Consider the following 16,374-nt stretch of genomic DNA (forward strand, 5'->3'; position numbering starts at 1 on the left):
GGTAAAATTCATAATTGATAGTAGTTTAGAATTAGGAGATCAGTCAGCTAAATAATAAACCTCTTCATTATTACAATCACGTATTCAAATGAATGATAACCCGTATGGTTTGTTAAAGTAAAATTAATGTCCAAGCAGTCTTTTACAAAGGGGAAAAATAAGTTCTTTCAAAAAAAATAAAAGGGCTCCTTTAATAAGTTTTGCTTTAAGTCTATTAGGTTACTTTTAAATACCCTTTTTTTTTTTTTTTTGTCTGACTCAACAGTGTTTATTGTAAGCTGCTATTTTGGTTAGGGCTGACAGTTTTATTTAGGGAAATTTTGTAACAGTAATTGCTTTTTCCATGTTATTGTCCGAAAAAGACTTCAGTTTTCAACAGAACAGTGGTTAAAAAAAATTAATTAAATTTCACTGGTTAATTAATTTGTCCTAATATTATAGGTCAGCCTAGTACAAATGAAGATGTGGATGATCTTGTAAGTCGACTAAGACAAGCTGATGAACAAGTTAATGACCTGAGAGAAAGACTCAAGACTAGTTCTAGTAATGTGGAACAATACAGAGCCATGGTTCTTAGTCTAGAGGAATCCCTTAATAAGGAAAAACAAGTAAGTAGTTACCATTGTTTATTAGAGCAAAAACAGAAACAAAATTAATTTTTTTGGTTTTGATTTGTTGTTTTTTTTCTACGGTACAGTCTGTAGGATTATGGGAGGAATTACAAAAAAACTAAAGTTAGTTCAGAAGGTATTAGAATATAATTTAGTAAGACCTTATTTTAGACAATTTTATTGAAAACACTTTTAGCCATGGAAACATTAAAGCTTTTTGCAGCATATTTTAAAAATGTATTATAAGTTTGACTCAAAGCTGTATTCTGCCAGTGTCTTCCTTTGAAAGAGGGGAATTGACTTTTAAAAACTCTTCCTTATAACCCTGTGATCAGTGATTAAAAATACTAATTAGCTCAATCAAAAGCAGTTTTCACACCTGCTTCAGTAAGGTCTTCAGTGATGCCAAAGAAAACTCTGTATGTGGTGTTTGTGGGAAAAGCTTAAGAGCGACCTGATGTACGCTCCACTGTGTTAATAGTGAATGAAGCTTGTTCTTCCAAGCTGTTCAGCGTATCAACATAAGATAGATTGGAGAAACAGAATTCCCATTTTCTAACTGAAGTTACATCATCGGTGTACAATGGAGCACTGCTTATTTAGTATCCAAGTTCTCTGCCTGTCTTCTGTTGCTATAAAAACTTTGTAGGGGCTTGATACGCTTTAATAATATTGTAGATTCTAGTGAGTAATAAAAAAATACGCCGGCTACTGCACATTTGAGTGCAGTCACCTAAAACTTTTAGATGTACCATATAAGGTATTGCAGCTTTGAAGGAAAAAACATAATTTCAATGCTATTTGTGATTCTCCACATTTTTAGTGGTGGTGTTCTAAATGAGATGCTCAAAATACCTATTCTGGCTTTAAGTTGTTAATAAAATAGTGGTTTCACATCAGAATACTGTATTTAAAGGAAACAAAATTAATGTCTTCTGATGAATTTTAATGAAGGTGACAGAGGAAGTTCGTGCGACAGTTGAAGCTCGTCTGAAGGAGTCTGCTGAGTATCAAGCACAGCTAGAAAAGAAGCTGATGGAGTCAGAAAAAGAAAAGCAAGAACTTCAAGAGGAGAAGCGTAAAGCTGTGGAGAATATGGAACAACAGGTACGCACTGAATGCCCACTCCCTTGTAGAGACTCCTTTGTAGAGAGTCCCCGGGAATGTGCTTTTACATAATTCCCTAACCTTCAGTTTGCTTTCACAGTATAGTAGCGTCCAAAACTAAATCTTTTAGGATGTACAAAAGACTAAATTTGTGAGAGGTTTCCAAACACGAGTAGTGCATTAACCTTATCACTTTGTTAGGGGGGTTGTGTATTTAAAGCTGTCACTATCTTCCTGAACTTTGAGCACAATTTGCAGAAAAACATGAGTAAAAGCCTTTGAGAAAAGTTTCTGAAAACCCTTTTTGGAGCATGAGCCAAAATCAGATTTGTAGCGTGCACATCTCTTAAAGCCAGAGTGGTCTGTGCCCTTATTTGTCTGATTTATATTTGGGCTGTTATTGTGGTTGCAAGAAACAAGATGACTGCAACTAGAACTACTGCAGGCCCAACTCTGAAAGAACAGTAATATGTTTTTACCAGGAAAGAACTCTGTATGTTAGTAAGTCAAAATCTTGAAAGCATTTATCTTTTTTAATGCTAATTTTAATCTAAAAATAATAAAATAATCATGCTTTGCTTCTACATTATTCATGACTGTCTACATTCAAAGCCTTGCAGTGTTCAATGCTCCATAAAATACTTTGCCATTTAGTCTTGGGTTTGTTCTTCTTTTGTCTTGTTGTTTCCTCCCTCCCCCATCACTGTAGCTATCAGAACTAAAGAAGAGTCTGTCAACCGTGCAATCAGAAGTTCAGGAAGCCCTTCAGAGAGCCAGCACAGCTCTAAGTAACGAACAGCAAGCCAGACGTGACTGCCAGGAACAAGTATGTTGGTAGCATTCTCTACTTTAGCCAGAGGTAGCAAATATTATGCTAGTTTTTCATTTTTTTTCAGTTAAACTCAAAATGTTTTTTGAAGGTAGTACTGCTAATCAGAGACTTGTGGAGGCAAGAAAAGTGCTGCAAGAGCACATTCTCTATTTTGTGAACATCTGCTTATTTAATGCTTCATTTTTCTACCTGACCAACCATAGTGGTAATATCAACTAAACTGACTTTGAATATAACAGTCATGCTGCAAGCACAGTTTGTGTCACAGTTAAGAAATAGAAGATGCAGTGTGTTACTGTTTCTAAGTTCTGTTTCATTATGTAAAGAAATTGATGGGGGAATGTAATTAACTGTTTTTAATTAATTGCTACCTCCTGGAGGGGGGTGGTGCGCAGTGTCAAAAAAGAAAACTGAACTCTCATAAGACAATGGAGAAAATATCTTTCTAACCCAAATGTAATTGTTGTCTTTTAAAACTATGGGGCAATATGATACTTGGCAGCACCTGGTAAGATTGTTTTGTTACCAGCTGTTTTTTAATGGAAATCTACTTCTCTGCAGGTAAGAATTTCAGCAACACTGACCAGTGTAGAGGATGTAAAAAAACTGGCTGTTGTTTAATACAACCCAAAATTTAGTAGACGGGCATTTCCATTTTTTCCAGCTAACACTATGCCCATAGCCTTTCCTTAGCTTTTTAATGTCATGCAGTAAAATATCTTTGCCCATTCACATGCAGAAGTAAATAGTGGAGGTTCTTAGATTAATACCTGCCTGTTAATCTGTGCAGCATCTACAGCAAGAGGTTTGATTGTAGAGTAACTATAGAGTGTGTCCTCCTGCTAGCCATTCCAGGAAAATTATTCCAAATTTTAGTTTTGCTTAAAAATAATAATTTCTTTTAAGGGAACTATTCTAAGCTTATCCTGCTTTTGTTGTTGTTGTTGTATTTGAGAATGACAGAGGTTTTGGCCAGTGCTTTTCTTATTGATTACTGGTTACTGATTTTGTCTAGAACTTGACAATCTCTTTGTACATATCAAACATATAACATTAAAGGTAACAGTCTACTTTTAACATTTTTCTGCAGGCAAAGATGGCTTCCGAAGCACAAAATAAATATGAACGGGAATTAATGCTTCATGCTGCTGATGTTGAAGCATTACAGGCTATTAAAGACCAAGTTGCCAAGAATGCAGCAGTAAGGCAGCAGCTAGAGGAAGCTGCTCAGAAAGCTGAGTCTGAATTGTTAGAATGCAAAGCCTCCTGGGAAGAGAGAGAAAGGATGATCAAGGTATGATTGTTTTTATGGTTTCAGTGGATTTTTTTCAGTTAACAGAAATTCAGCCACAGAATTTACAGCCATTGAATGATTTTGTTGTAGGACGAAGCTTCAAAGCTTGCATCCCGCTGTGAAGATTTGGAAAAACAAAATCGATTATTACATGAACAGCTGGAAAGTCTGAGTGATAAGATGGTGACTTCGATGAAAGAAGCCATGCCAGCTGCAGTGAACGTTTCTCTCAATGAGGAAGGCAAATCCCAGGAACAAATCTTAGAAATTCTTAGGTAAATTTAGCTCTGGGCTCCTTCTCTTGGTGATTATAAATCAGTTGCCAAATTAAATAGTTCTGTACTACTTTATATTTGAAGGATAATTTATAAAATTTAAGCGCTTTTTTCCTAGGTAGGAGGTGGTTGTACTACATCAGTAACTAATATAGGAGATTTCTTTCTACTCCTAGGAAAAAAATGTGAGTTGGTTATGACAGGAAGCTAAATGAGATTTTAGCAATTGTGATTGGCAAGAAAGTTTCATAGATTTTTTTTTTTTTTCCTCATCATGGTTTTTAGGGGGTCTGTATAGTTTTTCAAGAATTTTTATCTACCATTTTCTTTTTGGGTCTTTCTGAACCAATTTCTGTACTCAGTTGACCTTTAGACATAAGATGCTTTGACTTAAAATGCTTTGCCTTGCATTTTCATTAATGCATCAATGATGTGTTGCTCATTTTCTTACTGCAGATTTATACGTCGAGAAAAGGAGATTGCAGAAACTAGATTTGAGGTGGCTCAAGTGGAGAGTTTGCGTTACCGTCAGAGAGTGGAGCACCTGGAAAGGGAACTGCAGGAACTGCAGGACAGTCTCAATGCTGAGAGAGAGAAGGTGCAGGTAAGGTTCGATATTATTGCTTATGATTTCAGTAAGTGAAGAAGGCTGTTCTCTATGTTCTACTCCCTGTGCCCAAAAGTGAAGTTTTGGAGGAATCAGGTGCTTTTAAACTGGGGTTGCTGTATAGCCAAATGGGGGATCTTGTTCAGAGTCCTGTGAAGCAGTGTGGCAATTGCAAAGTCACATAAATAGGGAAAATACAGATAATTTCTCAATTCTTTCCCCATCTCCTATTTCTTAAGCGGTATTTATTTTGAATGTACATGTGAGATAATGATAATTATGCTATGATAGATTTCTAGGTTGGTGTAATGCCAGATCCAGGTAAATGTGTATGCATATGCAAGCAAAAGAAATGACTGAGTTAAATCTTTTTCAAAAGGTAACAGCAAAAACCATTGCACAGCATGAAGAGTTAATGAAAAAAACTGAGACCATGAATGTACTGATAGAAACCAATAAGATGCTAAGAGAAGAGAAGGAGAGGCTAGAACAAGAGCAACAACAAATTCAAGCAAAGGTTAGTACTGAGGCTGATGTAAATTTTTCAGATATTGAAGCTGATGACTTAGTGTTTGGGTATAGCATTGCTAATTACAATAAATACATGATTTAGATTGTGATTATTCCTTTACGTCATACACGGATGAGGAGGCTTTCCATTTAGAATTTTAGAAGACATTAGTCCACCTAGAACATTGAGAAGTTGAAAGTTCATTTTCATTTAAATTAAACTAAAAATCATTTTATCCAGCATTTATCCTTGGCTGGAGGTATATTAGGAACAAGGATATTATCAGCAGATAAATGAAAAATGAAACAGGGTTACATATAAAGCAGACCACGGCTTTATTAAGAGTTTAAATGGAAGATACAGCCTCCTCGCATTTCTACGCATCAGTTATTTTAATGGAATCCAGTGCAGCATTGCTTGGCTTCTAACATGTAATTAATAATCTGTTTCCCGTACAAAGAATGAGAATCTAAGATTGTGAAGTTGTACATATTTTTTTTTTTCCTTTCTGTAGGATCATCCCCTGCTCTTGCTCCTCATCCTTTTCTCTGCCCCTAGCTGGCCACTGGAAGGCAGAGAGCTGGAAAAGAATTTATATCATGACTTCTTGAGGGTGTTGATTTTTCTCTCTCTGTCCCTTTTACTATCATTGTTCAAGATCTACCATACTCCCATTTCTTTCAGTCTCGTAAGATACAGAAAGTTTAATCCCCAGTTGTGGGTTTTTTCAGGTACGCAAGCTTGAGGCGGACATTCTGCCTCTACAAGAGTCTAATGCTGAACTCAGTGAGAAAAGCGGAATGTTACAGGCGGAGAAAAAGCTGTTGGAAGAAGATGTTAAACGTTGGAAAGCCCGGACTCAGGTGGGGAATGCGTGTTTTCAAAGATGGTTTGGGGGAGGGGAAAAACCAAACTAAAAAAAGTTTAAATTTTCTTAAACACAGCAAACTAAGAAATGTATTTGAATTATGAAGCATTGTTTATGCAGCTTCAAAATAAGCTATTCTAATTCATAGGCATTCCAAATCAAAATGCAAAAGGAGTAGCTCTAATTCAAAGAGATCTTCTGGATATAACTGCATAATCATCTTAAAAAAATGCAAACTATTTTCTCAACCTTTCAGCATTTATTGAGTCAACAGAAGGACACTGATCTTGAAGAGTATCGGAAGCTGCTTTCAGAGAAGGAGGCAAACACCAAGCGTATACAACAGATGAGTGAAGAAACAGGCAGGCTTAAAGCAGAAATAGCCAGGTGTGGTATAAGTCAGTTGGTAAAAAGCTTTGTGAAAAGCAAAGTATTTTAAACAAAGCTGTATCTGGAAGTTTAATTTCTTAACTGTCTCCATGTAACTGAAACCTTTGGTATTCTTACAGTGGCTTGATAAAATGCAGGTAAAGTGAAGTGAGGATTGTTTTGGAAGTTACCTTTTTAGCTAAACTCAGTCTAAACTAAGGTACTGTAGAAAAGTTTGTGTTCTACAAATACTTACTTGTATTGCAAAATCCTAGAAAATGGAATTCACTACAGATAATGCCTGTGATATTACATAAATGAGCAATTTTGAAATGTATGGATTATTTCAAAACATTTCATTTGCATCATCCTCTAATCTGTTGTGATTTAGAACTAATGCATCCTTGACTACAAGCCAGAATCTTGTTCAGAGCCTGAAGGATGAAGTAAGTAAAATAAGAACGGAAAAGGATACTTTGCAGAAAGAACTAGATGCAAAAGTCGCTGACATACAAGAAAAAGTGAAAACTATAACCCAGGTCAAGAAAATTGGGCGCCGGTACAAGACCCAGTATGAAGAGCTGAAAGCACAGCATGATAAGGTAGATATAATTTCTTTGCAAACAAACAAACAAGCTTATTAAAAAAGAGTGTGTTTTCATCTAGAGTCATGCGTAATCTAGCTAATGATCTTCATGTTCCCTTAGTACAGTACTGTATGAATACTTACCTGTGAAAAGTAGAAAATTACATCATTTATTCTGCTGTTAGCTCAAACTGCCACAAATCATGGTCTACACATCACTTAATATTTTGCAGTATTCTTAATGGAGTTATAGTGTTCATTAGAAGTTCTGTGTTTTGCCCAGATCTTTTTTAAACTATCAGTTTGCATGCAAAAGCAACTTGTGAAAGAAATTACATCCTAATCGAGTAGTACCCTTCAGCCTGATACCGCTTAACATATTTCAGATGGTTGCTGAAGCATCAACTCAGTCTTTTGTAGAACAACAAGAAGAACAGGTTTCTGTCCAGGAAGTACAAGAGCTGAAAGACACTCTCAGTCAAGCTGAAGGGAAGACAAAGGCTTTGGAGGCTCAGGTTGAAAGTTTACAAAAGGTAAGAACAGTGAACAGTTTGAGACAACTAAACTCTACTGCAGTCTTAAAGGTGTAACCGTGTAGAATGTGAGGGTGGTTTTCTGTGTGTGTGCATGCACACATGAATACGTGAAGTGACCTATTTGTGCCTCACTCTTCTTGGGAAAGAGGGACCTCAAAGCTGTTTTAAACCCTGTGTCTAGTGTGTCTCACATTGTTTCTTGGAATACGTAATTAGGAAAGAGAATGCTAATCTTTCAGCTGTTGCATTCAGAGAGCGTTGGACTCCCCTATTGTTTATTAGGCGCCTTTTAACCTTAGTACAGTGGCCAGCCGATACTAGGTTCTGTGAGCTTGTTAGGCTGTGTATTTGCCAAAGTAGCTGGTTGTGGCCAATAGTTGCAAGTCTCTTTCTCCGTAGACTATAGCAGAAAAGGAAACTGAAGTCAGAAATCTTCAGGAGCAGATAACACAGCTACAATCAGAACTTGCTCGTTTTCATCAAGATCTGCAAGAGAAGACTACACAGGAAGAACAACTCAGGCAACAGATCACCGAGAAGGAAGAGAAAACTAGGAAGACCTTGCTTGCAGCCAAGCAGAAAATTGCACAGTTAGCTGGTATTACAATATTATGTTTTTCTCTATCCTTAAGGTGTTGCCTTCTGTTTGAGTTTTTGATTATTCCTATGAAAAGCATTTAGACAGGATGCTTGAGTAAATATGGCCTACTTCATATTTTACGTCAGAGTTTTTCCTGGATTAGATGCTACAGGAATTGTTCTATAAATTAAGTTTTAACTTCTTCAAAAGATGATACAAGTATATAACTTCGCTGTACACTGGAGGTAAAAAAAAGTTTTGCTTAGTTTTGACCAGCCAACAAGATAAACACCCTTTTTTTTAATCCTTGTCTTGATTAGAGCAGATTGACACTACTAGCAGCTTAGGTAATTCTCCCCTTCCCTAAATACACAAGTGCAAAACATAATGCCTCCTTTATTTTTAACTGATGTTTAGAGGAATGATGGTTGTGAGAGCATGCTGAAAACATCTTGTTCTCTTGTGATTACTTCTTTATTTAATTTTTTATGTACTATATATTTTTCTATTTTTTATTTCGTTGCAATTAAATAGAAAAATGGCATGTGAGAGTTAAAATTGCCTCTAAGGGCTCCTTTGATAACTTAACATTTTTAAGAATTCAAGGTACTTCAGTAACCTGTTAAAACAGCCAGGTATTCAGCATGCAGGAACTTGTTAGGCAGCTTTACAGTGGCAAAACTGAACTCTTTCCTACTCAATTAGGTACAAAAGAACAGCTAACAAAAGAAAATGAAGAGTGGAAGCAAAAGAGCAGTTCATTAGAAGAGCAGAAGACTGAACTGGAGGTGCGGATGAGTGCACTCAAATCACAGTATGAAGGTCGAATCTGCCGTCTGGAAAGAGAACTTAGAGAGCAGCAAGAGCGACACCATGAACAGCGAGATGAGCCACCAGAGTCTACAAACAAGGTACAAAATCCTTTTAGCTAGCTGTGTGAGAGGAAACAAGCAGCTCGCAACTCTTGTAACTGAATGAGGACAACCGCTGTCAGTACAAGCACCATTGGCTGGTTGGTTTGGTTTTGTGTATACAGTAGTTAATAGTCAGAACTACTTTACCTGAAGGTGTTATCTCTAAACATCCTATAGCATATTAATACGCTATAAGAAAATTCTTATCATAGGACTCCTACGCTTAAAAACAAACAAACCAAAATAATACTAGTGAGCCCAATAAACGGTGCACTATTCAAATTCCACTGTCCCCTCATTTTGGAAATACACAAGTTAGCTTTAGTAAGGATTCAGAACGTAATCTAAAAGTTACTTCCTGCCATAGTCAGAATTACTGGTGCTAAGAAGCATGCAGTTATATCATTCATTGCGAATCAGTCAATGAACAATTTGCACTCTATTGTCTTTTTATCTATGCGTTCAGTATAATGGGTCCTAGCTGCTATTGTCTCAACAGCTTCAGAAAATACATGAGAAATTACTGAATTGCTTTACATAATTGGTATGACTGGTATGATTTGATTTGGAGAATTTGCAATAATCATGGAGTCTGACTAGGTACACTAACAGTCGTTTCCTAACAGACTTCTTTGCAAAGATATCTGTCTGGCTTAAGTGTTTCATCAAACTGCTGGTTGTTTGGTATGTCCATGGCATGATGGTTCTGTTTCTTACTTAATAGGTCCCAGAACAGCAGAGGCAAATCTCACTCAAGTCTGCTCCAGCTTCAGGTGAAAGAGGAATGTGAGTTGAAGGGTTTGGGAGTTCTGCAGTTTCTGTGGTTGGTGTTTTTTTCTCCTGTCTTTATCTAGTTGCTGCTTTTTAGTAAGCCACTGACTTTTCTCAATTTTTCTTAAGCAACTTTAAAGATACTGATTGACATAATGTTCCTCCTGTTTTCCCAGCTACATTTAATCAATAAAGCTTTTAAGCTGTTAAATTGTCATATTAACCACCAGGAACATGGTATCTGGGAAACATAAAAGACATTTTAAAATCTTTCAAGATTCTTGAAGTTGTGCAGGTTTTTGTTACTTTTAACCTTTTTTGGATGGGGGGGCAAGAATCTCAAACATGAGAAACAGACTAAATAGGTGGTAACTAACATAATAATGATAAAATAGTCAAATGGCTAAGCTCTGAAATGGGAAATATTAAGATATTACTAAGTCCAGGTGAGAAATTCCCCTCAGTTTTTATGACAGCATCCTTTTGAAAGCAAGGCTTTCAGAAATGCCTCCTAAAATTTGGCTGATCTTTGTCTCAACCAGGAAATGGTGTTGCTTTCTCTGTATTGAGTGAATCAGTTAGCTTTAATGCAAGATGTATCACTGCAATAAAGACCCATCATGGCTAAGCACTGTGCTTGTTGATCTGCTTACAGATTTCTAGTTGATTACCTTTGAAGAAACCTGTCAAACCTGTAAGCTGGACAAAATGCTACTGATGGCATAGTGTGTCTGTCTGTTTTCTTTTTTAACTATAAACAAATTTTGGAAGACAATTCATTATACCCTTGTCAAGCTTTTAAATTTTAAACCTTTAAAAATTAGTATTTCTGGCTATGATAATATATTTACGTTTGGTATTTTTAAAATCTGCTTTCTGCACTACCATCGTGAAACCAATACCCTGTTTTTCAGTGCTAGCACTTCAGATCCACCAACAGCAAATATTAAACCAACTCCTGTTGTGTCAACTCCAAGTAAAGTGACTGCTGCTGCAATAGCTGGGAATAAGTCTACCCCAAGAGCCAGTATCCGTCCAATGGTTACTCCTGCTACAGTCACTAATCCTACCACTACTCCAACAGCCACAGTTATGCCTACAACACAAGTGGAGACTCAGGAAGGTAAGCATTTTAGAATAGCGTGAGGATCTACAGTAATCATAAATGCTACTTTTGTCTTGAAACCTTGGTGATCACTAGTTTGAAAGCATCTCAGATAGTTTTATTGTCCCTGCATCTCTTTCAATATGGCACTTTTACGACCACTTCTGTGGCAACAAAGTTCATCATTCCTCAACTGAAGATGGGTATAAGTGATGTTAACTCAATGTGCAAAACATTGAAGCTGTTTGTGTAGGGCACTCTGAAATGGAGTATGTAAACTGTGCTAGATAATACGAAGACAGTTGAATGTGCTACTGTTTGCCTTTCAGCTATGCAATCAGAAGGACCTGTGGAGCATGTTCCAGTCTTTGGAAGCACTAGTGGGTCTGTGCGTTCCACCAGTCCTAATGTTCAGACATCTCTCTCTCAGCCCATCTTGACTGTTCAGCAGCAGACGCAAGCAACTGCTTTTGTGCAGCCCACTCAGCAAAGTCATCCTCAGATTGAGCCTGCTAATCAGGAGCCATCCCCTACCATTGTAGAAGTTGTACAGAGCTCTCAGATAGAGAGGCCTTCCACTTCTACAGCAGTGTTTGGCACAGGTTGGTTTTATTTTATAGGCCTGCCTTTTTGAATAGTTCCTTTTAAGTAGCTCCATTTGGACCCTTGTCAAACCAGGCCTAACTTCAGTGAAAGAATTTGCTCTTCCCCCCTCCCTCCCTTAGTTTATTGCACGTTTTACAAACTTCTGAGGTTTGCCTCTTTTCTTGAACCTTCAGAAATGGTACCTCTGAAATGCTGTTCTCACTGCATTCCTTAAAGCAGAAAATAAATACGTGTTTGTTTATCTATTCAAAGTAGCATTGGGGTTTAACACATTAAACCTTGCTGCCTCTTTCCATGGTACTGTTGGAGTGAGGTTAGTTTTAGGAGTCATGAGTAAGCTCTTAAGCTGCAATATATAATGTAGAGAAGAACTCTAAAGCTACTCAGTGTGATACACTGTTCTACATCTGTTTTTCCCTACATAATGTAGATTTTGGTGTAGGGCATTTTTTCCCCAAATTATGCTTTTGTAAACTACTTTTTTGTTTGTTTGTTTCCCGGCTGATACTCTTAAACTTTTAGGTGTACTTATCAAAAGCAAAGATGTTGGAAAAAGTATTTTAGTTGCACCCTGAAGCTTACATTTGAAGTCAGTTAGGTTGTGAGTACAGGTTCAAGAGCATAAGGCTTGTAACAAAAGGGGCTAATATTTTCGTGTCCTAGGAAATGGCACAAGGTGATTCTATCCGATTCTGTTTGTTGTCATTCAATGCAGAAAAAGAGTCCATCTTCCAGAGAAAAGCACCAAACCTTTTGATTTTTCTGTTTTGTACATTGTTCTGAAAATAACTGAGAGGCTGTCTTTAAGTTTCAGCTACCCCAAGTTCTTCACTGTCTAAACGTCCACGAGAGGAAGAGGAGGATAACACTGTGGAAAACTCAGACCAAATTTCAGAGGAAACAGTGGATGTACCTCTTCCAAAGAAGATGAGAAGCATACAGAGAGTCGGACCCGAGGTTTGCAAGAACATAAAATGCTACCACTTAGTCTGTCCCTTTGGAAGATTTTAATGGGAAGAACAAGTATATTACTTCAAAAGCAAGTCACTTAATTTTTAATGTGACTTTATAATCTACTGGGGAGGAAGCAATTATGTTTGAGTATTGTAAAAGGTAGAGGTTCTACCAGTTGCAATGAATTATGCGAATCTCGGTGAACTAAGGTAGAAGAGAGAGGGCTATATCCTAGCACTGAGGAGGAGGAAGGTAAATAATTTTTCATGTGTGGCCTGGAAGGTCATTATCTACAGTTATTCTGTAATAAAATATAGTGTACTTGAGATGCCAGGGAAGCAAAGATGAGTTTGACGGAAAAGCTTGGAGGAGGTGGATGTGAAAAACTGGTGTGAGGGAATTGGGATGTCCTGCAAAAAATAAATCAACTTCACAGAACCTCACAGCAGGCAACTCATGAATAGTGTTAAGGAAGTCAAAGGCATTTTATTAATTCTGTATGAAAGGGATGTTGCATAACAGAAAGGAGCAAGATTGTGTGAGAACATTATCACTTAATTACCTGAGAAAATGGAGGTGGAATGGGAAACCTTGAGTGTTTGGTTTTGGTCCTGAAAAGATTTAAAGACACTAGGGTCCAGTGGACTGCACCAGGGAAATTTTATTTCTCTGGGGCAGAGAGGTGGGGTGCTAGATAAAAGCAGAGCTGAGGAATAATAGTAGAAGGGGAACAAAATGTTGCCCATAATCTTTGTGGAAAAGATATTAAAAAAAATAAATCTCAAACATATTAAAGAACCAAACTTCAGGGCTGATGATGTGTTTTAAACAAGAAAAATGTATATTCTTTCAGGAGGAAGTGACAGCAGAAGAGAGCACTGATGGTGAGGTAGAAGCTCAAACATACAATCAAGACTCACAAGACTCAATTGGAGAAGTAAGCATATTCAAAAAAAAACCCCACCTGCTATTTCAGCAGAAATAGCTATTTTTTTAGGTGGTTTTTTTTTTCAAATTCTCAATATTTTTAGAAGTGAAATCTCAAATCGGTGGAAACTACTTATAACCTTTTAAAGTTTAGACTTCCAATGTTTAAGGATAAATACTCAATTTTTATTGCACTTCTTCATGTACCTATATAAGTAACGTTCAGAATGTTAATGAAGCTTTGCAGTTTTGAATTGTAGTTTGATACGTTGTTTTAGAAATCCTAGTATCTTTAAGCCCAGTTTTATGTGGTGAAACTGAGATACAGAGGTTAAAGGAGTCACAGTCTTAAAACGGAACTGGAGTTTTCAGTTCCTCGCTTATTCCTTTAGAATACTTCTCTTTGCTTTCTGGCTTTTCTTTTACAGAAAGATTTGACAAATCCTTGAGCAAGCTTGGTGTTAGATGAGACACAATGTGATTAAACAAAGGAAAAAAAAAGTTGATTTTGTTCTGTAAAATGCCCATTGTAGCTGTGTTATGAGAGTCAAATATAAGAGAAAACCATGAATGTAATCTCCTTTTACCTCAGAAATGAGCATAGGTGTTACGGTAATTCCCTAACTAGGCAAAACCTATGGAATCTATTTTCTTCAAGCAGCGGTGGCTACTGAGTCTTTAGTCAGGCATTTTTTTCCTTTACATGTTGAAAAGGTATGGCAAACATTTATCTCCCCATCGAATCCCAGCTGCGTGCTTTCTTTTCCACAAGTATCTTTAAACATTCTTTAATTAACGCTTCTGGTACTCAATGTGATTATTTGAATTCTGCTACTACACAACCATTTGCAACATTAAAGTGACATGTACAGAAAATAACAACCTAGTTATGGTATGTAAACCAAAAGTCTTGAATGCTACAAAATGTCTACGGTAGAGTCCTGAATATTTTTTTTAAAAAGGTTGTTGGGGACTTTCCATGATGCATTTGTTTTTTGAGGGTTTTTTTAAACACTTCCAGTCATACTTGACAGGTTTGGTTCAAATATTTTGACTATACGTGTGTGCTGAATGGAAAGAGAACTGTTTGCTGTAGCTCTGTGTCTGGCTATTATGTGAATTGCATTACTGTTCCTCCAGACCAAAAGAACTCTTAAAACAGCAGTTCAGAGCTCATGCTTAGAAGAAATAGAGTTGTTCCTTGATCCTGGGGAGGCTTTTAGCTGTCTGTAGTGGCTTGGTGACAGTCATCTGTAGCATTCTCTTTTGTTCTCTCCTATCTTAGTTATTAAGAAACAGCAATAAGTAGTGTTTCTCTTGTAAGTATCACAGTCCGTTTCTCTTCTTCTAAGGGCAGAGTGCTTCCTTAGCCGTCAACAATATTCTGTGTATCTGTATTTGTTTATTGTGTGGGTGTTGCTGGGTAGCTCCTTGGTTATTTGAAATAGATGGGTAAACATTTAGACAGCAGCATTTTATGGATATGCATGCAAATGTATCATATGTGATACAGCATCCCGCATGATGGCACCCATCGCAAATTGGATTTGGAAAGTGAAAGACAAAATACTTGTTGTAAAGACCTCCATTTGAGGTCTCAAAGTTGAGAGCTAGGAGCGGAAACAGGAAACTTAGAAATACAATGAACACTTTTCTGAAGAACATTTTAAGGATTGTATGTGCTGCATTTCATATTTTTTTTTTTCTTCTGGTAATTTGTCTTTTACAGGGTGTTACACAAGGGGAATACACTCCTATGGAGGATAGTGAAGAAACTTCCCAGTCTATCCCCATAGATCTTGGACCTCTTCAGTCAGATCAACAAAACACTTCTTCATCTCAAGATGGTCAGTCCAAGAGAGATGATGTCATTGTAATTGATAGTGATGATGAAGATGATGATGATGAAGAAAATGAAGGCGAGCAGGAAGTATGTATATCATGGAGTTAGTTTCTTTATGAACTACTTTATTTATGATTTTGTCTTTGGTCAGACGTAAAGCTTACCTGGAAGGACTAATTTAATGAAAAAATATTTTTTTGACTGTATAAACAGTCTGTATTTATGTAGCCTGAACTTCTAGCATTCTAAAGATACTTACTAATTCAGCTTGATGTTAAATTTTTTTTAAAGTCATAAAATTCCCCAGTGCCTCTAGATTATCAATGACTATTTAACGTAGAAGGGTGTCTTCTGTGAGGAGGGGTGGGGGCTGCCCCGTGCTGGACACAGGCAGTTCCAGCTGGCTTTGCAGTGACTCCACTTCAGGACACAGCTGAGCCCATCAGCTGGTGAAAACATGTATAAGAAAAGACAAAACACTGCATGGCAGAGTGAGTGTGTGGAGTGGGGGAGAAATAAGTGAGAAACAATCCTGCAAACACCAAGCTTAAAAAAGAATGAGGGGAAGGGGGTGCTTCAGGTATCGGAGCAGATATTCCTCATAGTCCATGGAGGAGACCATGACGGAGCAGGTATTTTCTTGAAGACTGTTGAGAGGAGGATTCCCTGAGGGAAACTGCAGCCCATGGAGGAATAGGCTGTGCTCCCAGGAACCATGGCCCATGGAGAGGAGCCAGTGCAGGAGCAGGTTTATCCTGATGGACGGTAGCCCTTCAGTGGGAAGGATTTACTGCTGGGAATAGTTCTTGAAGGACTGCAGTCTGTGGAGAGGACCCATGGTGGAGCAGGGGAAAAAGTGTGAGGAGGAAGGATTATAGCTGAGAGGAACTGTTACGGATTGACCACAACCCCCTGTTCTTTGTCCCCCCTGCCCTGCTTGGAGTGGGATGGGGGAAGAAGTGGAGTTGCGAATGAGGCAGTGAAGTTGACCCTGGGAAGAAGTTGTTGGCGGGGGGAAGGTCTTCCAGTTTTTGTCTTTGTTGCTCACCATCCAATTCAATTTAAAATAGACAACAAA

The 16,374-nt window shown here is 37.5% G+C and overlaps 1 protein-coding gene across 3 annotated transcripts in view; it reads left to right on the forward strand.

The window, feature by feature from the left end:
* Positions 1 to 16,374, forward strand: part of TPR (translocated promoter region, nuclear basket protein) — a 42,501-nt gene that overhangs the window by 16,102 nt on the left and 10,025 nt on the right. For all 3 annotated transcript variants that reach the window (XM_055815240.1, XM_005242035.4, XM_027793331.2), the window contains exons 22-40: positions 442 to 608; positions 1,566 to 1,718; positions 2,428 to 2,544; positions 3,641 to 3,844; positions 3,935 to 4,119; positions 4,576 to 4,723; positions 5,106 to 5,243; positions 5,969 to 6,100; positions 6,362 to 6,492; positions 6,866 to 7,076; positions 7,447 to 7,593; positions 7,996 to 8,194; positions 8,882 to 9,087; positions 9,815 to 9,876; positions 10,776 to 10,984; positions 11,296 to 11,568; positions 12,381 to 12,529; positions 13,380 to 13,463; positions 15,183 to 15,383. In XM_055815240.1, coding sequence (XP_055671215.1) covers positions 442 to 608; positions 1,566 to 1,718; positions 2,428 to 2,544; positions 3,641 to 3,844; positions 3,935 to 4,119; positions 4,576 to 4,723; positions 5,106 to 5,243; positions 5,969 to 6,100; positions 6,362 to 6,492; positions 6,866 to 7,076; positions 7,447 to 7,593; positions 7,996 to 8,194; positions 8,882 to 9,087; positions 9,815 to 9,876; positions 10,776 to 10,984; positions 11,296 to 11,568; positions 12,381 to 12,529; positions 13,380 to 13,463; positions 15,183 to 15,383 — 3,116 coding nt within the window. The remainder of the gene's footprint in view (positions 1 to 441; positions 609 to 1,565; positions 1,719 to 2,427; positions 2,545 to 3,640; positions 3,845 to 3,934; positions 4,120 to 4,575; positions 4,724 to 5,105; positions 5,244 to 5,968; positions 6,101 to 6,361; positions 6,493 to 6,865; positions 7,077 to 7,446; positions 7,594 to 7,995; positions 8,195 to 8,881; positions 9,088 to 9,814; positions 9,877 to 10,775; positions 10,985 to 11,295; positions 11,569 to 12,380; positions 12,530 to 13,379; positions 13,464 to 15,182; positions 15,384 to 16,374) is intronic.

The sequence above is a fragment of the Falco peregrinus genome, chromosome 10 (genome assembly GCF_023634155.1).
Source record: "Falco peregrinus isolate bFalPer1 chromosome 10, bFalPer1.pri, whole genome shotgun sequence".
NCBI lineage: Eukaryota > Metazoa > Chordata > Aves > Falconiformes > Falconidae > Falco > Falco peregrinus.